Source organism: Prunus mume, linkage group LG4 (assembly GCF_029339155.1).
Source record: "Prunus mume cultivar Tortuosa linkage group LG4, ASM2933915v1, whole genome shotgun sequence".
NCBI lineage: Eukaryota > Viridiplantae > Streptophyta > Magnoliopsida > Rosales > Rosaceae > Prunus > Prunus mume.
The window spans coordinates 27,387,910-27,411,624 of record NC_142701.1 but is presented as its reverse complement, the minus strand read 5'-3'; the positions used below and the strand labels follow the sequence as shown (position 1 = coordinate 27,411,624).

General features: G+C 37.9%; 1 protein-coding gene, 1 long non-coding RNA gene and 1 pseudogene across 3 annotated transcripts; all 3 read left to right on the top strand.

The window, feature by feature from the left end:
- The first annotated feature begins 1,479 nt into the window (after positions 1–1,479).
- LOC148918326 (uncharacterized) lies at positions 1,480–2,069 on the top strand. Its single transcript, XR_016126460.1, has 3 exons — positions 1,480–1,566; positions 1,720–1,785; positions 1,972–2,069. It is a non-coding gene; the product is annotated as an uncharacterized LOC148918326 (long non-coding RNA).
- A 686-nt stretch (positions 2,070–2,755) lies between these two features.
- On the top strand, positions 2,756–23,339 carry LOC148918324 (G-type lectin S-receptor-like serine/threonine-protein kinase At4g27290; annotated as a pseudogene). Its single transcript, XR_016126139.1, has 11 exons — positions 2,756–2,830; positions 2,968–3,083; positions 7,953–8,270; positions 14,139–15,096; positions 15,352–15,480; positions 15,622–15,787; positions 15,946–16,157; positions 16,299–16,438; positions 22,589–22,686; positions 22,784–22,934; positions 23,070–23,339. The product of XR_016126139.1 is annotated as a G-type lectin S-receptor-like serine/threonine-protein kinase At4g27290 (transcript).
- Positions 9,016–9,891, top strand: LOC148918325 (uncharacterized). The gene has a single exon (XM_089049808.1). The coding sequence runs from the start codon at positions 9,016–9,018 to the stop codon at positions 9,889–9,891; it is 876 nt and encodes a 291-aa protein (XP_088905934.1).
- Positions 23,340–23,715: the final 376 nt, after the last annotated feature.

Sequence of the window (23,715 nt, the reverse complement as noted above, 5' to 3'; positions counted from 1 at the left end):
GAAACACTGAAAGATGTCGACCACATCACTTTTATTTGTCATCCCATATAACCACATCATATGAGTTCAATCATCCACAACTAACATAAACCAGAGAACTCCCCAGGCTGTAGAAACATGGGAATTTCCCTAAACATCAGAATGAACTAAATCAAATGGCATAAGCTGTTTATTACAACTTAGAGGGTAGGATACTCGATGACTCTTAGCTAAAATACAAGTCTGACATTGGAAATCAAACTGGTTGACACCACTAAATAATACAGGAAACAAATGACGTAAATATCCAAATGAGAGATGACCAAAGCGACAATGTAGCAACCGAATCCGCGGTGATGAGAAGTTTCAAAGGGACCAGCAAGAAAAACCAAACTAGTTGTCACGTCATCCACATAATAAAGCCTCCTTTTTAGTACCACGACCAAAGATCTCCCAAGTTTGGATATATCCTCTAGTAAGACAAACGACATATACATCAGTACAACATAGTTTAACTCCTCAGTAACTTGTGGCACAGGTAATAAATTACTAGACAAAGATGAAACCAGTAACACTTTGTCTAATTGTAAAGCATGTGTTGAGAGTATAGAACCAGCCCTCATGACAGGAGCAGCAGCATTATTAGCAATCAGAACATGATCACGATTAGGCGAAGAGTAGTAAAGACACTACAAAAAGCAGGCCTTCTGTGACCAAATTTTACGTGACGCTGAAAATTTCGTCACCTTTGGCTTGTATAAGTGAGAAAATTTTGCAAGTCGTCACCTAAACGTCTTGAAAGGACCTAACAAAATTTTCGCTACATCTTTGTCACATTATAATTTCGGTGTCGTCACAAATTATATAGCGGGAAATCTTGGCGCCCAATTTTTTACTAAATGTGATGAATAAGCACATTCGTCACAGAGCATGAAAGTGAGGATTGAAAATTTTATTAGGTGAAGATTGGCAGCGTCACTTATGGCCCAAAATATAAAAAAATAAAAAAAATAAAAACAAAACCTAACGCTTCATTCAACGTAAGTCAAATGCTTCATCGTCATCTACACTAGCCCAAGAACAAAACTCAACGTTCATCTACACTAGTTGCGCTCGCATCCACAAACCACCGGCGACACGACCACTCCTCCTCTCCCGTGACGATGACCACTGGTCTTCCTCTATCTCTCTCTCTCTGTATCTCTCTCTTGCTTTGTCTTGTATTAGCTCAAACAGCCTTTCAAATTTTATTTTGATTTTCAATTGAGTTTTTGATATGAGTTCTCTCTTACCATAAATTTGAAATCTTTAGGCAATTTGGTGAATTGGGTATTAGGGTTCGTGTTAATTTGTATCTGGGTTAGAGAAGTGAATTGGGGCTTTACTTTGGGGTCTTGGGAAAGAGCTGAATCGTTTTTTTCCCCCTTTCAGGAGGTGATACATGAATTGCTACTGAGTTTTGCTGAAGCTGGAGCTAATGTGTTGAGACTAAAAGGAGGGGGGTTTCTTGGACCTGCTTTCTTCCTCACTCAGTTGAGCCATATTAATTCTCCTGCAATGGCTGTTCTATGTATGGCATGCAGTCAGGTATGATTCTTGCAGTACATGTAATGAGAAAAATAAATATATGTTCCTCTTCCTTCTTTTGGAAGCTTTATACAATTGCTTAACAGTTCTTTTGTTCATTTTATTATTTTCTATCTTTTAGCTAACTGGTTTTTGTTTCTCTTGCTTAAATAGGGAACTGATGCATTCTCACAATCTGGTCTATATTCAAACCATCAAGATATTGCTCCACGATATTCTGTGAGTATTGGCTTTAGTGTCTGATTTGGCTTGCATATATGGAAATCTCTTATGCGTAATTAGACATCTTACTGAGTTCCAAGTACATAGGCCCATCAATCACGTGCCAATGCATGCTTTCTGATTGTAGAGGAATTCTAGATGCTGAACAGTGGGTCTAATTTTCTTGTTCAAATTGTTTATCAGGGTGTCTTGCTTGGTCTGTCCAATACTGCAGGAGTGCTCTCCGGCGTCTTTGGAATTGCATCGACTGGCTACATCTTGCAACATGGTTAGTGCCCATCTACTGCAATTCTTAGTTGCTAGTAAGCCAATTACTGAACTATATGGTGAACTAACTGAAGTTTGAATCCACTTTTATTCTTCTGTAGCATAAAAATTGAATTAACCTGGTTTACATTTGTGACACTATTTTCATGCATTGCCTTACATTGGACAATCACATTTTATTTGTATACATAAACATCAGAGCATAGCACTCATTAGAATATAAATTCTGTTGACTAGCCAAAAACTTGTAGCTGCTTGTAGAAATTGGTTCATGTGTATAATAAGTGGTACATTTATGACCGTAACACATGATGTATGTGCCTATGTGTGTATGGTAATGTTCTCTTGTTAGACTGTCACGGTATGTTGTCAAACTATGAAGTAAGACCATTGATTAGACACATCATGTCTAAATGTGTTATAATGTTATCTTAATTCAGAATTTAGCAGAATAACACAGCTGATTGTTTACAAGAGAAAATTATCCTATCTATACGGTGTAAGAGATTTGGTCCCAAGAAGTCAAATAAGCCAAAATTGGTCAGTAGTGAAAGTTTGTTTGATGAGCAGCAAGTGACACAGCATGCTTCTCAAGGAATCATTCGCTAATCTACTATTAGATGAATAACTATTATACTATTTATGCTTTTCTTACCAATAGCTGGAATACTGAAGTTAATAGTGTCCACAATTGTCCAGGATGGGCCCTCCCAATGAAAGGAAAATTGTTAAATTATGTGAATATGCTGCCAAAAATCCTTTCCGAATACCAAAGGTATGAATTCTTTTACCCTATTTCTTTATTTTTTTGTGTTCAGTAAAAGTTAGCTTGCCATAATTTAATAGCCTACTGGTGAGGCTAAAAATCCCATTTATTTATGTCCTTTTCCCATGCTCCTGTTTTTTCAACAGATTGCCAAATATCTTGAAGATAGGTGTGACAAAGAGCTAAGACTGGAGCACATCAGATTCATCAATATTGTTGCAGAGGCTTACAACAAGTTGCTTTGCCTGTGTAAAGAGCAGATGTAAGTCTTAGCTGTTTCCCTTTTCTTTTCTTACCATTTAATTTGTTATAGAAGTCTATTAGTGAGTTTTAGTGGAGAAAATATCTGTTTAATCTTAATCTCTTGGACGAAACTACCGTTGTTTAGGTATGGCTTTTGAATGATTGGCTGGGAAATTCCACTTTTATGTGGAAGTTGTGTGCTATTTTATTTTGGCAACGAACCATTTATATTTCTTATGTATTGAACTTGTGCTATTTTAGGAGATGCTTTGGTATTGTATATATGCTATTTTAGTAGAAAGTTCGGTTTATTATTGTTTGTTTTGTGTCCTTCAAATTTTCTTCTCTGTCTCTCTTCCTTTTCTTTTCACTGCAGTGTCTTTAAAGTTGTTAAAAAGAAGGAATTAATTTTTGCATAAAATTCTTGTGTTGTATTGAATATGTTTTGCATCTTTCAGGGCATATTTTGCAGTCTCTGAATGTGGTTACTGAGCTCCTGGACAACCCTAAGCAAGATCCTCTGCGCATACTTGGATGCCAAACCCTACCGACCATTTTTCTATAGTCAGGTGATTCACAAGTTACCTTCTCTTGAAAAAAGTTATTGGCATACACTGAGCAGAATGAGAGTTATTTGATCTGCCTAATTAGTGTTTTAATGTCACAAATCTTTAGTCAAACAATGAATTCCCAATGGTAATTTGCCCTTTTATATCTTCTATATCCATTTTTATGATCATTTTTCTTTTTTATGACAGTTGAACCAAAAAGATCCGTTCTTTTTGGTTGTCGTTGAGGATCGTTTGCAATTTGGTTCAACTCTTTTTCATCTTGGGACAACTTTACTTTCAGTTGTAGAAAAATTACATGGTAGTTATGGGAAGAAAAAAAACATGTAGTTGAGACTATTGTATATCAAACAACGTAATTATTTTGGTGTAATGGAATGAAATTTGAGTTCAATTTACTTGTGAAATTTTGGGAATCTTGAATGTATTATTTTGCTATATTATACAAGAAAAGAATATAATGGGGAATGGTAGTAATCGAGTTGAATTGAATTGAATTGAATGCTGGTCAGATTATATGAGAGACGTACACTGTCACAATTTTCATAAATATATGAGGAACAACTCCCCACAATTTTCATAAATATGTGAGGAAAAACTCCCCACTGATGCTTGTGAAATGTGACCAATGCGGCTTGTCATCGATAGATACAATAAGTGACGAAAGGTGCCTTGTGCAAAGGTACTATATGTGACAAAACATTCGTCACATCTAACCCGTATGTGATTTAATCTTAAATTCGTCACGTCAAACAATCTATGACAGGGTATAGGTGACGAACTTTGTGACGCCGAAAATGCGTCACATATTGTCAATTGTGACGAATTTACGTGTTTAAGTGACGACTACTAGTCCTCACAGAAGCCTGTTTTCTTGTAGTGAGAATAAAAGAAACTTATATGTCATATGGTTAGTAGCTCCTGAATTAATAATCCAACCTGTTTCGCGTGTATCATGGTCATGGAAAGTCCTGCCAAAGTTACCTAGAGGCGGCATAGGTGCAAGAGGTGTTGGAGTGCTTGAGACTGCGGTCACGACCAAAGTAGGAGTAGCGGTAAGGTGGTCGTGCCTAGTGATGACATCAACCACAGAAGTGGAGGTAGTAGCTACAGTAGCTTTGCCACCTAATTGTTCCCTTTTTAAATGCCTTCGTTCCTTCTCCCAATCTGGTAACCTATGAAATGCCCAGCAAGTGTCGATAGTATGTCTCTTTACACCATGGTGATCACACTTCAATTTGTCTTTTTCTACAGAAGTCAAGCGACGAGGAAGAATGGTAGAAGAGCGACCGTGTAGACCGAAAAACCAGAGTAGTGTTTTTGGAAGCAAACACAGCAGAGGTTTCCCAATCTTGGTGCCAGATCCAAGCATAGTAATCTACCTTTAAGCCTCTCGACGGACCATTAAAAAAAAAATACATTTTCGATACTTGGAACTTTATCACTTTGTATAATATAATTGCAGACCTTGTCATAAGTATCGTCAAGGCCAGCCAAAAAATCATACACACGATCGGGCCATAACAAAGAAAGCATGAAAAATCTTCATATCATTAGCACACTTCATCTGAAAAGGACGTCTCTTGTCCAATTCAAGCCAGATTGCCTTAAGTTCAACAAAATAGGTAGAGACAAGACGACCTTCTTACTTGAGAAGAGTAGCCTGGCACCGGAGTTCATAGAGCTGGGATATGTTAGATCCATCATAAAACATCTGATTAACAATATCCCAAATTTCCTTAGCAGTATGTTAAGTATGAAACATATTCAACAAACTGGATTCCATAGTTCACAGCTAACTTTTCACAGTAGCATCAGCAATTTTCCACTTCCCAAATTGTGGGTCTTGAGAATCAGGGGCATCAATGTCGCTAGTCAAGTAACCCAATTTGCCCTGTGTAGTAGCATGTAATTTGATCATTGAAGCCAATGTCTCATAGTTTGATCCATTCCATTTGAATTCCATGGGTAGATTGGTGGACGATTCAGTATGAACCTTCACAATAGGGGTAGAAGAAGAAGATTCAGTGACATTTAGTATGGTGATAAATGGCGGCAGCAGCAGAAGATTAGGTGGCGACGACAACAGTAAGACATATGAGACGACACAAGCTTAGGTATATAGGCGGCACAAGTTTAGGTGTATAGGCTAGGTGCAGCAGAAATATGTATTTTTTAGGATTAGGGTTTTGATTTGATGTTGTAAAGACAGATTGGAACCCGCTCTGATACCAACTCAAAAGTAATTAGGGTTTAAACTGATATGTTTATTCTTCTCTCAAGGAGGGATATATATACTGCATACATAGTGGGTACAAATATGAAATATATACAAAATCTCCTAAATATACTCAAATTAGATAATTACAATAAAATACAAATTCTATTCTTAATATGAACGTTGACTTTGGCTCAATCCAACACATTGCATAGCTTTATTGCTATCCTCATTGCAACTGAGTTTTTTAGCCTCAAGTTAGCAGTTACCGGAAGGTAAATAGTGGCTCAATGTCAAGAGAGGTCTAAAAGTTCAAATCTCCCTCACCCTTAACAATTTTTTTTTTTTTTCTTCAAATTTTTGAGAAAGTCACACATGATTTATGTTTAGTACTCTATCTAGAGCACCATTTTCAATCTCTTCGTTCATTTGAAAGGGATCTTTATAATGTGTGTGAAAGTTTGTACAAAGATGAGTCTTTGGTGAGAGCCGTGGCCTTCTTTGGGTTCGCTTTAACAGTTTCATCTAAGAGCCAGCCTTGGCTTTTACATTGCCAGAAAGGCATGTTTCTTCTGTTGAGATAAGTCTGTCGGTGGGTCCTACACTTTCCCCTGCGTGATATGTCTCTGCTGTTTTGTGTTTTAGTTATATAGTGGAAGGTCATATCATTCATACTTTAGCCTTGGTTAGTACAAATGACAGAGTCAAGGATTTCATATTAGAGTGTCCTTTATAAAATTTGTCTTCTCTTCATAATTATCATAAATTTCATATTTTAAATGGGTTAAGTACTAATTTCATCATCTACACGATTAAAAACTTAAAATTCAATAATTTATATTCCAACAAAGAAAAGAAATAGAAAAATAAACACTTCATAAAGCGCAATATTAAGGTACCCAACTCATACATAAAAAAATATGAGGAAAATAAAAACAATTCATAAAGCTTAAACAAAGGAGGAAGAGGAAGAGAAAGAAAGGTTAAAACTTTAGCCCCCCGATTGGATGAAGGAATTGAGAATTACATAGAATTCTAAAATGATGGAATTTAGATTTTCATCATTTTAATTTCTAGCAATTGAAGATTTCAATGTTTGGATTTATGTATATTGAATTTTGTAAATGACAATGTAGAAATTGTGAAATGATGCCTATTCTGGTGGAAATAAAACTTGACAATTTGATGCCCCAATTTTCACAACTTTTTTCGCTCGTCATTTAATAAATTCAGCGCTTAAGTTGCCAAACAAGAGTATTGTCAATTTCTTCTCTTAAATTTTCGACTATTTTTCCTCATCCAAAAGGAGAGTAGGAGTTTTTAGTGCAAGTGTCATAAACTAACCTAGATGATATAAGGAAGATGAGTAGAAGAGAGATCAAGTAATTTGATGGTTAATTTGTAGACCAAAAGAATCTAATATATTATTTTATTTTAAGGATACATATCCTAAAATATTATATATCATATATAATATACAAATAGAAGAGGTAAAAATAGAGTGGGGGCTTGGGACCACACTGGTCCTAGACTGGCTCTGCCCCTAGTTAGTACTAGTGGATTCTATTTCTATAAATTGATACATATAGTGTGAAATTTTGTTTTAGTCCCGATACCGCGTTGAACATGAGGACACTTATTCCCTGCACGTGCAAGAAGAGTTTATACCGTAATGATTAGTCTACTTTAACCATTTAGCTCTTGATGTACTAATATTTCTTGTTGAAATGTTGGTTCATCCCCTTTGATTTATTTATATTTTTTATAAAAAAAAGTCTACCTTACCTTGGTAATACAAACAAGTTCTTATTATTGGTGTGGATTGTTCCTCTGTCTTTTGACTAATTAGAGGTGTTGGTGGGTCCAACACTTTCCACTGAGTTATGAAAGGTCATATGATTCATGATTTGGACCAAATGGCTAAATGAGTATGAATCATGATGGCTTTGTAGAATTTGTCCCACTACAATTCTGTTACTATTGAACGCGAACCTATACCAGTTTCATTCAGTACAAATTATAGTTTTCCACTGGCAGGAACTATTTTTTTCTTATTCCACTTCCTCTTCTTGTTTCTCTGTTTCTGTGTCTGAAAATGGAGATGGGGTTGCTCTTTCTGTCTTTTTTTGTTACTATTATCTCTTGTCTTGCCACTTTGTACTACCCTAGATACTTTAGTACCAGAAAAACCTATCACTGCAAACCAGACCTTGACTTCTTCTAGTGGAACCTTCGCATTAGGCTTCTTCAGTCCTCCAAATTCTACCAGATACTTCCTTGGTATATGGTACAACACAATTCCAAAGACTGAATCAATTGTATGGGTTGCTAACAGAGCATCCCCTCTTGATTCTCCGGGTGTTTTCACAGCGCTGACGGGAATCTGGTTGTGTTAGATGGGATTACTAGAAAACTAGTTATCCGGTCATCTATGTTGGAAGTTTGAATTAAATTCAAGAACCTTTGTCCCACATTGATAGAAAGTAGAAAGAGTGAGGTCCTTATAAGTGTGGAAGTGCCACACTTAAGTAAATAAGAGCAAGTGGAAGCGATTTGGGCTAAAATCGATTTGGGCTTTGAATATTATATAAAAATATATAATATTTAATAGTCAAAAAGATGGGCCTTGGGCCTTGGGGCACTTTCAGATTTAAAATTATTTTTTGGTTTCGAATTAATAATTTTTTATTAATTCGGATTAGTTTTATTAACTGTTTTCTAACAGTTGTGACTCTTCTGATAAGGTTTCAGAAGTTTATTTAAATCAAATAAGGCCTCATACGTTCAACACGGAAAAACATTCTACAAGCATTTCATATTGTCTGAGAGGAAAACAAACAACGTTCGCGATTCTAAGTCCGAGTGCTGGGCTTAGAATACGAGATAGTTGAATCCCGAGGGCGATCCACTGTAGAACTTCAAGCACCGAGAAGGGGTGAAATTACTGTCTTTAGGACATTGCATCAAATCTGCAAGCCTCTATCTCAAATTCAAGTCAGTTTTATTTATTGTTCATATACTGTATTCAGTATTACAGTTTGTTATAAATTCTGTTTATATAATTGTTTTAATCAGTCATTGATAATTGTCTAACCAACAATCTAAAGACAGTAATATGGATTCACAATCATCAGTGACTGTGAACGGGGTGACTAAGAATCCTCATGACGAGAAGCTTTGAGAAGTTCAAGGGAATTGACTTCAAGAGATGGCAACAGAAGATGCTGTTTTATCTCACAACCATGAATCTGGCACATGTTGTCAGAGAGGAGGCTCCCAAATCAGGAGAAAATCCAATGTCTAAGGAAACAATGATGACCATTGAGGCTTGGAAACAATCTGATTTCCTGTGCAGAAACTACATCCTTAACAGGCTTGATGATACTCTGTATGACATTTATTCGTCATACAATTCTGCAAAGGAAGTTTGGGAATTACTTGAGAAAAAATACAAAACAGAAGATGCTGGTGCCAAAAAGTTCGTGATTGGCAAATTTCTCAAGTATGCCATGGTTGATTCGAAGACTGTTATTAAACAGGTTGAAGAACTTCAAATTCTGATCCATGATTTGCTTGCAGAGGGGTGCTCTATTAATGAACACTTCCAGGTTGGAGCAATCATAGAGAAACTGCCTCCATCATGGAAAGACTTCAAAATTTATTTGAAGCACAAGCGCAGAGAGATGTCTATGGAGGATCTGATTTTGAGGCTTCGAGTTGAGGAGGATCACAGGAAAGGTGACAAGGGTGAAGTGCCTGTCATGGAAGCCAAAGCCAATGTCGTTGAGACATCAAAGCCAAAATTCCAGAATAACAAGGGCAAGAAAGTTGCAAAGAACTATGGCAAAACTCATGCACCAAAAGGCAAGGATTTCAAGAAAATCAAAGGTGCTTGCTGGGTATGTGGAAAACCAGGGCATAAAGCACAAGATTGCCGCCACCGAAGAGATCAAAATCCAACCAATCCTCAAGCCAATGTGACTGAAGTCAATGAACATTTTAGGGTCTGTAGTGTCCGAAACCAACTGTTTCGACACTAAGGACTGTGGGTTGATACAAAGCTACTAGGCACATTTGTGGTGACAGAAATCTGTTCAGCGACACAAATGCACTGTGGTGAGAAACGTACATGGGAAATGCCTCTGCATCTGCTTGAAGGCAAAGGCAGTGTCAAGTTCACTGGGAAGGTTTTAACCCTTTTGGATGTGCTGCATGTTCCTGAAATTAGGAAGAACTTAGTGTCTGGGCCTATTCTTAGTAAGAAGGGTTTCAAACTTGTATTTGAATCTGACAAGTTCATCCTAACCAAAGGAGGGCTGTTTGTAGGAAAGGGTTACCTTGCTGATGGTTTGTTCAAACTCAATGTAACTGGCAATGATGCTTTTAATAATAATATAAATAAGGTTTCCGTTTACTTTGCTGAGTCTTCTAATATTTGGCATGCTAGATTAGGTCATGTAAATTATCGATCTATGCATAGAATGATGCATCTAGGTTTATTGCCTAAAATTGATATTGACTTTGATAATAAGTGTGAAACTTGTACAGAATCCAAGTTTTCTAGGCAAACCTTTAAATCTGTTCAAGGAAGATCAAATGAATTACTTGGATTAATTCATAGTGACCTTTGTGACTTTAAATCTACACCAACTCGTGGTGGGAAAAATTATTATATAACCTTTATAGATGATTGCAGTAAGTATTGTTATGTATACTTAATACATAGCAAGGATGAAGCCTTACAGATGTTTAAGACATACAAGGCAGAAGTTGAGAATCAACTTGATAGGAAAGTGAAAGTACTTAGATCAGATAGAGGTGGAGAATATGAGTCCACTGCATTTTCTGATTTTTGTGCAACTCATGGAATTATACATCAAACCACTGCACCATATACACCGCAACAAAACGGTGTAGCAGAAAGGAAAAATAGAACTTTCAAGGATATGATAAATTCCATGTTGAATAGTTCTGGGCTTCCACACAATCTGTGGGGTGAAGCCTTACTTACTGCAAATCACATCTTGAACAGAATTCCACATAAGAAGAGTAAACAATCTCCTTATGAAATGTGGAAAGAACGGATTCCTACATACAAGACACTGAAAGTGTGGGGTTGCCTAGCTAAAGTACAAGTACCCTTACCAAAAAGGGTAAAACTTGGACCTAAAACTATTGATTGTGTTTTCATAGGTTTTGCTAACACAAGTGCTGCATATAGATTTTTAGTTATTAAATCTGATATTTCTGATATACATGTTAACACAATTATAGAATCTGTTGATGCTGATTTCTTTGAGGAAATTTTTCCTTATAAAGAAAAGAGGTCCGGTTCAAACAAAAGGAAAGTACATGATGGAAATCCTGATGAACCATCCTCTTCAGGTGTCCAAGAAAAGGAAGTGGAACCTAGAAGAGGAAAAGGACTAAAACACCAAAAAGTTTTGGACCAGATTTTGTAAGTTTCCTGATTGAAGAAGAACCACAAACTTATAAGGAAGCTATGGCTTCACCTGAGGCTCCTTTATGGAAGGAAGCTGTTAATAGCGAAGTAGAATCCATTATGCAGAACCATACGTGGGAATTGGTTGATTTGCCACCTGGTAACAAACCAATTGGATATAAATGGATTTTTAAAAGAAAGCTAAAAGCCGATGGTACTATTGATAAATACAAGGCACGTTTAGTTGCTAAAGGGTATCGGCAAAAGAAGGGTTGGATTATTTCGACACTTATTCTCCAGTATCAAGAATTACATCTATAAGGATGTTAATTGCTATAGCTGCAATACACAATATGGACATACATCAAATGGATGTAAAAACAGCTTTCTTGAATGGGGAATTAGATGAAGAAATATACATGGAACAACCAGAAGGTTTTGTGGTAAAAGGTCAAGAAACTAAAGTCTGTAAACTTGTTAAGTCTTTATATGGACTTAAACAAGCACCAAAACAATGGCATCAAAAGTTTGATCATACAATGATGTCACACGGATTTAAGATCAATGAATGTGACAAGTGTGTTTACATAAAAAACAATAAGAATTCTTGTGTTCTTGTATGTTTATATGTTGATGACATGCTCATAATGGGAACAAGTAAGGATGCGATAAATTCTACAAAGAAGATGTTGAATTCAAGTTTTGACATGAAAGACTTAGGTCAAGCTGATGTCATATTGGGAATTCAAATCAAAAGAAATAATGATGGGTATATTCTTACTCAATCCCATTATGCAGAAAAATTTTAAGAAAGTTTGGTCAATTTGACTGCAAACCTGCTGTGACTCCTTTTGATGTAAACTGCAAGTTAAAAAAGAATAGTGGAGATGCAATTTCCCAATTGGAGTATTCCCAAGTAATTGGGAGCCTAATGTATTTAATGAATTCTACTAGGCCAGACTTAGCTTATTCAGTAAGCAGGCTTAGTAGATACACAAGCAATCCTGGACATGATCATTGGGAGGCACTAATCAAGGTGCTAAGATATTTGAAATACACCCAAGACTATGGATTGCACTACACTAGATATCCACCAGTTCTAGAAGGCTATAGTGATGCAAATTGGATTTCTGACAGTACAGAAACCAAATCAACTAGTGGATATGTATTTACATTAGGTGGAGCTGCAGTATCTTGGAAATCCTCTAAACAGACGTGTATAGCACGCTCTACAATGGAATCAGAGTTTGTAGCCTTAGATAAAGCTGCAAGAAGCAGAATGGCTGAGAAACTTCCTAGAGGACATTCCAATGTGGCCTAAGCCTGTGACAGCGATTTGTATACATTGTGATAGTATGGCAGCACAAGCAAGAGCCAAGAGTGGTGTATACAATGGAAAGTCAAGACATATCAGGCGTAGGCATAATACAATTAGACAATTGCTCTCAAATGGAATTATGTCCATTGACTATGTGAAGTCAAAGGAAAATATTGCAGATCCTTTGACAAAAGGCCTACCAAGAGAGCAAATAAAATTTACATCGAGGGGAATGGGATTGAAGCCAATCCAATGAATCAAACCTAACGGAAACCTAACCTAGTTGATTGGAGATCCCATGGTCTAGGTTCAATAGGCAAACTGGTTGGGTAAGATTCAAAAGTTGAACACACAATTTAACTCATTCCTATGATGATTAGTGTGTTGTCTGTTGATGTGAAGGTTATGCTTTGCATTTAATGACACTAATATCTTATTAAGAGGAGTTTAGGCAGAAAACTCTTAATTGGTGTCACCTATATGGGAGTAAATGTGGGGTCGCATTTATGAGAACGGAAAATTAAAAGGCTAAGTTCTCTAAAGCTCTCATGAAACCTGGGATATGTTCAGGACCAAAATGAACAAAAACGTATGAACTAACGTTTGTTAAGATGTTATATGTGTGAGACATATTGTCTAGGTTTACAATAACGGTGAACAGTTCAAGATCAACTATATCCACTGCGTCATCAAGTAAATCCGATATGTTTTCACTAGGGTAAGTTCAAGTCCAAAAGACACTTTTCCTGATGTATATAACATCTGTTTCCTCTCAAATGCATTACATACATTTAGCAGTAAAAGTATCACATTTCAAATGTGGGGTCTAGAATTTCGATTCAAATGTGGGGTATTGTTGGAAGTTTGAATTAAATTCAAGAACCTTTGTCCCACATTGATAGAAAGTAGAAAGAGTGAGGTCCTTATAAGTGTGGAAGTGCCACACTTAGTAAATGGAAGTAGGCCAAGTGGAAGCAATTTGGGCTTCAAAATCGATTTGGGCTTTGAATATTATATAAAAATATATAATATTTAATAGTCAAAAAGATGGGCCTTGGGCCTTGGGGCACTTTCAGATTTAAAATTATTTTTTGGTTTCGAATTAATAATTTTTTATTAATTCGGATTAGTTTTATTAACTGTTTTCTAACAGTTGTGACTCTTCTGATAAGGTTTCAGAAGTTTATTTAAATCAAATAAGGCCTCATACGTTCAACACAGAAAAAGCATTCTACAAGCATTTCATATTGTCTGAGAGGAAAACAAACAACGTTCGCCAGATTCTAAGTCCGAGTGCTAGGGCTTAGAATACAGATAGTTGAATCCTGGGAGGCAGTCACCTGTAGAACTTCAAGCACCGAGAAGGGGTGAAATTACTGTCTTTAGGACATTGCATCAAATCTGCAAGCCTCTATCTCAAATTCAAGTCAGTTTTATTTATTGTTCATACACTGTATTCTGTATTACAGTTTGTTATAAATTCTGTTTATATAATTGTTTTAATCAGTCATTGATAATTGTCTAACCAACAATCTAATGCATCAGTACCTGCTTATGCAATGAATGCCATCAGTGCTGAGCTCCTGGACAGTGGAAACCTTCAACTGAGACATGGAGAAGATACTTTGTGGCAGAGCTTCGATCATCCCTTTGATACATTGTTGCCTGGCATGAGGCTTTGCGTGAACAAAAGAACAGGCTATCAAATGCGTCTTACATCCTGGGCAGCACTTGATGATCCACAACCCGGAAAGTTCACCTTAGGCTTTGATCCCAAAGTGGCGCCTGGCCAGGTTTTTATCTGGAAGGAAAATGCTACATACTGGAGAAGTATTATCTGCATTGGCAAGAAAACACAAACAACTTTTGGCAATTTAATTGGAAACTCCTATTTCCTTACTTACAACTTTGACATTGAGGAGGTTTATCTTAGTTATGGTGTGTCGGTGTCGGTTTGCTCAATAAAATTGATGGTCAAGTTGAACCCACCCGGGCAGATTGTGCTACAGCAGTGGCGGGATTACAGTAGAACATGGTTTCCATGTTGGACAGAGCCAGTTCATAAATGTGAATTTTATTCTCAATGCCGTCCTGATGGTGCCTGTGATATAAACAGCAATCCCCTCTCATCACAGTGCAAGTGTCTGAAAGGTCTTAGGACCAAATTTCACAAAAAATGGGCTATGGGGGATTGGCCCAGAGGCTGTGTTCGGGAAAAGGAATTGACTTGTGATAAAGAAGAAGGGTTCTCAAATTTTGACAGGATGAAACTACCAGACCATTCTATTCAGTTAGGAAATAAGAGTATGAGTGAGTGTGAATCTGAATGCCATCAGAACTGCTCTTGCACAGCTTATGCTTATGTAAATGTGACGGAAGAAAATACTGGGAGATGTTTGACATGGTTTGGCGACTTGATGGATCTTGTAGCGAATCACACTCTCGGGGAAACTATTTATATTCGCCTTCATAGCTCAAATCAAGGTGCGTTAATTTGTTTCTTTTTCTATTTTCTGCATAAATGTGTCAATTAGGATTCTTTGAATCCAACAGTGCTAGACTAGTAGTTGAGATTAGACTCAGTCACTCACTGATTTCACAAGATTACATTGATTAGTCAAAAGAAAAACAAGCCACTTGCCCAAAAAAAACAAAACAAGCCAGAGTTAGTTATTTTGGCTAGAAAGTGACCATTGTTTGGATCCTTAATTCCACGAGGTGGTTTTCTATTCTTTGCAGATGATAAGAGTCATGCTGATAATTTCTTGAAGCAACGGTCCAATGTAATTGCAATAGTCTCAGGAACAGCAGGATTTCTTACAATAACCTTTGGCTATTTCTTATGGAAGAATACTTCGAGAAGTGAAGGTAGTGCTAACGCGCAAGCACACACAAACACAGTCTCTCTCTCTCTCTCTCTCTCTCTCTCTCACACACACACACACATGTGGAGGGACAAAGATTCTAGTATTCCAAACAAAGGATCCTCTAACGATGAGACTGAAACAGGGTCCATAGGAGGAAAAATGAGTGAGACTATAAGTAATATTAGTGCTGGAGGTGGAACGAATGATACAGAACTACCACTCTTCAGTTTAAGGAGTATATTAGCTGCTACTAACAACTTCTCCGAAGCTAATAAACTGGGAGAGGGAGGATTTGGCCCTGTTTACAAGGTGACACTTCCACTGTTTGCTCTATTTTAAAATATGATCTTTCTTTGTACTTTCTTTAAATAATAGTTTTCTTAATTAATTCTGATTGGTAAGGAGTTGGTTTTTGTGTGTGTGTGTGTGTGTGTGTGTGTGTGTGTGGTATTTTTGTTCCTCTACCGGGGACTTTGCCTGAAAATGAAGAAGTGGCCATAAAAAGGATGTCAAAGAAGTCAGGGCAAGGGCATCAGGAGTTCATGAATAAGTTAAAGCTTATAGCCAAGCTCCAACATACCAATCTTGTTAGGCTCTTGGGTTGCTGTATTGAAGAGAAGGAGATGATATTGATCTATGAGTACATGCCGCATCGAAGTTTGGACAAACATCTGTTTCGTATGTGATCACCATTTCTGAGATTAAATCTGTGATATTGTTGATTTCTGAGACATCACATTGAATTGCCTTTCTGGTACGACAACATTGTTCCCCCATTTAAAGAAAATCACTATACTAAACTCATTATTCCTCAATCAGATCCATCTGAAAATGCAAAATTGGATTGGGGTAACCGCTTTCGAATTATAGAAGGAATCGCTCAGGGGCTACTTTATATCCACAAGTACTCTAGATTGAAAATTATTCACAGGGACCTAAAAGCAAGTAATATATGTACTGTTGGAAGTGACAGGACCTGGCCCCGAATTTCCCGTAACCCGAGATGAACCCTGTGGAATTCCCGACATCACCCCGATGTCGAGCCCACTTCTGCAAACTGTAACCTCTTTCTCTTAAAAGAGTAAGGGCACGAAATTTTATGCCGAAATTTCGCAGACTCTCCTGTAAATTGAACATTCCCCAAATTTCAACCTGCACAAAATTCACATTTTAATATCCCAACGGGCAGCATGCACAAGATAACAACATGCAATTCAGCTAATTGTCCTCCGGGCTTCAAATACTTCAAAAGCAAACTACCAACCACGCAATCAACAAAAAATAACTTCCCCAAGCATCCAACATGCGAGGTTTTAGCCTCCTATCACTATCACAAATAGTTTGGGGCCTCAGCCTAAACAGTGCAACAATCCAACAAGGATTTGAAACCTAACTAAATCTAATCCGCTCACTTAGTCCACCGAACAAGCCTCAATTCAACCAAGTTCCTGGACCAACAACGAGGTCCGAACAAATCTCAATATACGAAGCTAAAGTTTAGCCCGCGGTTGCACCTAGTAACTTCAGGCCGCCTACTGTGAAACCCCGTATTTATAATAGTATATATAATTTGAAGAATTAATATTTTGCCATTTAATTTATATATTATATTATATTGTATATGTGTGTATTACATAAATATCCTATTCTATTATATATATGTGTATAACTTATATATATATATATATATGTATATTATATATATATATTGCTAATAGGTGGCTTCATTAGTAAATGGATTCTTGAATGGGTAGTTAGGTGTCAACAAGGCATGCTAGTAGCCTTGTCAACTCACCATGAAGAAATTAGAATAGGATTTAATCACCACAACGTGTCTTCCTAGCAATTCTTTCTTATCTATTGTTGACTTGGAATGCAAGGCCTTATTGATATATTACTTGGAGATTAAGTTCTTACATAAATTTGATATTATCATGTACTGTAGCTACCGTCTTCACCACACTATATATAGACCATTCCATTCCTTTGTTTTTCATTCTCATTTCAGCATTTGTAAGTTTGTATGAAGAGAAGAATAAAGAGAGAGAGAGAGAGAGAGAGAGAGAGAGAGAGAGAGATGGTGAAATTCTTGGAAGAGATATCAGGCTTAGCTTGTATTTTCTTAAATTGGAGCAATGCTTTGGAATCGAGGTAGGGATTTCTTGGGAGCCTTTACAGGGATTGATCTAATTAAATTTCGTGAGCTCTATATTATGCGGGATATTGTATCATGTTCTTGATATACTATATTTACGTATTGTGAACTATTTGAATAATGTTGGCATAATTATATCATGTCATGGTAATTGGTTGGAGTTGTTGGGTGGAGAAGATAATAATGGAAAAGAGGGTAATGGATATAGTCTTTTGTGTAGTTGAGTCTAACTCTTGGCAGGTACTGTGTCTCGTGATCCTACAAAGTGCACATGGTTTTTATTGGGTGATTCGGGACTGGCGAAAGGGAGTTAGACAAGATGACTAACAAAAGGGGAATTATGGGATGATTGAAATGGGTGTTAGTTCATATAAATGGGCATTCGGGACCAAGTGGTATAAGCATGGTATGGGACGTGCAGGTCTGCTTGTCCAATTATATGAATTAACGGGATTAGAATTGAAGAGCATTCATGTATTATTATTATTATTATTATTATTAATGTGATATTTGGCTGTGTGATTGCTTGTCACTTAATTTAGTTATATCAATCTACTGTGGTAAGGTCTCATGTCCCTACTGAGCTGTGGTTGCTCATCCTCACCCTGTTTAAATTTTCAGATGAATTAGTGGGCAAGAAAAGAAATAAACCAGTTGAGGCTGAATTAGATGAGAGTGTTAGAGCTTTATTTATTGTAAAGTTGTAAGATTTTGGATGTATTTTTATAAGAGAAGTTTATTTAAAACTCATGTTTCGACATCTTTTTATTTTATTTTCTCACGCACCGGGCACGGATTTCCACCTACCCCCGGGTCCGGGGCGTGACAAAATGGTATCAGAGCATAGGGATTAGACACCCTTGGGAACTGTGATCTAGTATTAGTACAAAATAAGTTTGAATTGATAGAATGAGTTAGGGGCATAACTTTTTGGAATAGATTTTCTTGATTAAGTGTTAGTAAATTTCGAGGGCGAAATTTCTTTTAAGGAGGGTAGATTGTGAAACCCCGTATTTATAATAGTATATATAATTTGAAGAATTAATATTTTGCCATTTAATTTATATATTATATTATATTGTATATGTGTGTATTACATAAATATCCTATTCTATTATATATATGTGTATAACTTATATATATATATATATATGTATATTATATATATATTTTGCTAATAGGTGGCTTCATTAGTAAATGGATTCTTGAATGGGTAGTTAGGTGTCAACAAGGCATGCTAGTAGCCTTGTCAACTCACCATGAAGAAATTAGAATAGGATTTAATCACCACAACGTGTCTTCCTAGCAATTCTTTCTTATCTATTGTTGACTTGGAATGCAAGGCCTTATTGATATATTACTTGGAGATTAAGTTCTTACATAAATTTGATATTATCATGTACTGTAGCTACCGTCTTCACCACACTATATATAGACCATTCCATTCCTTTGTTTTTCATTCTCATTTCAGCATTTGTAAGTTTGTATGAAGAGAAGAATAAAGAGAGAGAGAGAGAGAGAGAGAGAGAGAGAGAGAGATGGTGAAATTCTTGGAAGAGATATCAGGCTTAGCTTGTATTTTCTTAAATTGGAGCAATGCTTTGGAATCGAGGTAGGGATTTCTTGGGAGCCTTTACAGGGATTGATCTAATTAAATTTCGTGAGCTCTATATTATGCGGGATATTGTATCATGTTCTTGATATACTATATTTACGTATTGTGAACTATTTGAATAATGTTGGCATAATTATATCATGTCATGGTAATTGGTTGGAGTTGTTGGGTGGAGAAGATAATAATGGAAAAGAGGGTAATGGATATAGTCTTTTGTGTAGTTGAGTCTAACTCTTGGCAGGTACCAGGTCTCAGTGGATCCCACAAAGGCACATGGTTTTATTGGGTGATTCGGATGGCGAAAGGGAGTTAGACAAGATGACTAACAAAAGGGGAATTATGGGATGATTGAAATGGGTGTTAGTTCATATAAATGGGCATTCGGGACCAAGTGGTATAAGCATGGTATGGGACGTGCAGGTCTGCTTGTCCAATTATATGAATTAACGGGATTAGAATTGAAGAGCATTCATGTATTATTATTATTATTATTATTATTAATGTGATATTTGGCTGTGTGATTGCTTGTCACTTAATTTAGTTATATCAATCTACTGTGGTAAGGTCTCATGTCCCTACTGAGCTGTGGTTGCTCATCCTCACCCTGTTTAAATTTTCAGATGAATTAGTGGGCAAGAAAAGAAATAAACCAGTTGAGGCTGAATTAGATGAGAGTGTTAGAGCTTTATTTATTGTAAAGTTGTAAGATTTTGGATGTATTTTTATAAGAGAAGTTTATTTAAAACTCATGTTTCGACATCTTTTTATTTTATTTCTTTTTATTTTATTTTCTCACGCACCGCACGGATTTACCTACCGGTCCGGCGTGACACCTACATACCCTTACTGAGGGATTAAGCCAAACGTAGTTCTTTCTCTAAAACCCTTTTTCTCTAAAACACAACTCAACAAAACCTCCCATACGCTGAACATCCAAAGTCACGATGGGGCCAGACGCACGCCGGATAAACCTACGACACGTGGACCTCAACACAAACACATATATCCTCATACGTCAGACGCACCACCACATATGGGGTCCGCAACACGCCGTTACTCCTACAACACGTATGACCTCAACACAATCACATATCTCCTCATACGCCGACGCACTCAGCCACGTGATGAGGTCTGCAACACGCCGCTACTCCTACGACACGCGGTGACCTCAACACAATCACATATCTCCTCATACATCGGGACGCACCCGCCATGTATGGGGTCTCACAACACACCGCTACTCCTACGACACGTGTGACCTCAACACAATCACATCTCCTCATACGCCCGACGCACCCGCCACGTATGGGGTCCGCAACACGCCGGCTACTCCTACGGCACACGGTGACCTCATCACAATATTACATCTCCTCATACGAGGACGCACCCGCCACGTATGGGATCCACAACACACCGCTACTCCTACGACACGCGTGACTCATCACAATATCACATCTCCTCATACGCCGGACGCACCCGCCACGATGGGGTCTCACAACACGCGCTACTCCTACGACACGCGGTGACCTCATCACAATATCACATCTCCTCATACGAGGGACGCACCGCCACGATGGGATCTGTCAACACACCGCTACTCCTACGACACGGTGACCTCATCACAATATCACATCTCTCCTCATACGCCGACGCACCCGCCACGATGGGGTCTGGCAACACGCCGGCTACTCCTACGACACGTGTGACTTCATCACAATATCGCATATCTCCTCTCATACGTTGGGATGCACCCGGCCACGTAGGAGGTCTATCAACACACCGGCTACTCCTACGACACGTGTGACCTCATCAGTACAGGGTAGTACTTACATAGTGTAATCAATATCCGAGGAGGTACATAGGGTAGTGCGTATAGCACTCTAAACTAACATTCTATACTCTTTTATACCTTTAAATATACACATAAAATATAATTACATAATCCTCTATTTCATAAACCTCAACTCGATAGAGCATCCGATAATCCCCCATAAAAATAATGAACTAATATCCTAAACCCATATAAACCATTTAACTCAACAACGCTCAAGACCTGTCACTAAGGTCATTCTAACCCTCCTGGGAAGGTAGAACTACAACGAAAGTCTCATGCGGTCAACCCAGGGTCAAACTACCCAACCTTGGTCAAACAGACCAGCAGGGCCCACGACCTCCAAATTCTGATCCAAAAGTTCCTATAGGTCAAGCTCGAGGATGCACGTCCTGCAAGTTTTGTCCAGATCGGACAGTCGGATCGCTCACGATCGCACGATCGGACCATTACTATAAACTTAACCCTAGGGTTGGTATTTCAAGTATCCGACTCCGCTTTATAATCCAAATCCTACACGATCCTAGGAATGCCTATATCAACATATATTAAATTGGAGTTAATCCAACGGTCCGAACCTATCGAACCCGGATAACTCACAATATGCGTAATCCATTCGGTTCAAACGTCAATCCGAATTGGAATCCAAAGAATCCACACGCCATGAAAACCAGTAGATCACATCGACCCAAAGCCCTTTTCTACAGGCTTTCACACGCCGCCACACGCCGACAAATAGGTAGGTCCAAAGCGATAACCCATCACGAAAAACCCAAAATCACACCAAGATTCCTATCCTAGGTATAACACTATATTTGGAGTCACTTTTGTTCTGACATACCCAAAAACTGACGAAGTGGCCGGAATCTCATTCCAAATCCACCAAAATCCAATTCAAGATCGGACATCCTACGCCAAAATCGATGCAATCCTACCCAACCATCAGCTAGATCATGCGAATGGATGAATTTCATACCGATCGCTAAAATGGCGCCGACGACGGAGAACGGCCGCGGTTTTGTCAAAACCGGAGCTTTTCTCCCGTGTTCCAAAAAATCATGGCGGATGGCGGCGGACTCGGCCGAGGTAGGAAGAGGACGGCGCCAGTCATTTTGGTACCGCCTCAACTTTGGTGGTCGGACGAGAGCACGGCCAGCCAAAACGTGGCCGGCCGTGGTCGTTGTCGCGAACCAGAGAGAGAGAGAGAGACGCGCGAGCGGAGAGAGAGATCTGAGGGCATTTTTGACTTTTTATCAAAAATCTCTCTTTCAAATAATTACGATTATGCCACTGAGTTTCATTCGATTGTAACTCTCTCGTTACAACTCCAATTCGAGCCCACTTCGTGTCTATGGACTCATCTCACCGTGTTCTACGCAACGGTACAGCCGGAATTCCCAAATTCCTTCCAGATAAGAAATGACCAAATTACCCCTATCCTAAGGGTAAATTCGTAATTCCACTCAAATTAATTAAAACATGGTAAATTTGGAGTCGGGGTGTTACAGGATGTAACAATGAACCCCAAAATTTCAGACTTTGGGATGGCAAGGATTTTTGGGATAAATCAAATTGAAGCAAATACCAACAGGGTTGTTGGCACATAGTAAGTATATGTATAGCACATGCTTTCATTCATGTATTAAAAACGATATGCAATCACTGGTCTTGCTCACTTCTCTACCATTAATTAATCCATGCAGTGGCTACATGTCACCTAAGTATGCACTGTATGACCATTTTTCGGGGAAATTGGATGTATTTAACTTTGGAGTGTTACTTTTAGAGATAGTAAGTGGAAAGAAGAATGCTGGTTTTTATCGTTTTCACAATTTACTGACTCTTGCTCGATGGGTAAGTATTAGAAAATCTAGTTTATATTCCTTTTTGTTCTTAAGCCTTTCAAATTTGCAATTAACTGCTAACTTCAAACATCAGTGAATGTTCATGCAAGATTGATGTGCTTTTATATATAATCTTAAACCATAGGCATGGGAGTTATGGAAAGAAGACAGAAGAATTGATGAATCAGTTTCATGAAGCCCTGAGGTGTATCCAAGTAGGGCTTTTGTGTGTTCAAGAAGCTCCCGCTGATCGCCCAACAATGTCTTCTGTAATTCTTATGCTGGCCAATGAAGCTACATCTCTTCCTCCTACCAAAGAACCTGCTTTTTCAACAATTGGGAATTCTAGTGCTGCTGCTGCTTCTTCTTTTTTTCCAACAATGTAGTCACCATTACTACGCCACAAGCTCGATAGAGGTTCAATAATGTTTTCTTTTCTCAACGCGTTCAAAGTTATTATAAACGGAAAAATAAAAACAGTGTGACAAGTATGACAATCAATTGCAGTGATGTTGGCTGTTCCATTAGTGCAGTGACCATTAGCTTGCCAGAAGCTCGACTCAGCTTAATTGGTCTTCACAATCTTTGGTATGTGGATTGTGTTTCAGTGGGAAAGCATTTTATTTCCCACAACCAAGCCTGCCCGCCAATTGTTTGACACTTCAACGATAAGCAAGGAAACAAATGAGAAAGGAAATAACTTTTTATCACATGCTCATTCCACTTGACCAGCAGTAGTCTCTACTCAAATGTTATAATCCAAAATTTCTGTAGGAAGCCGTAGTACTTGA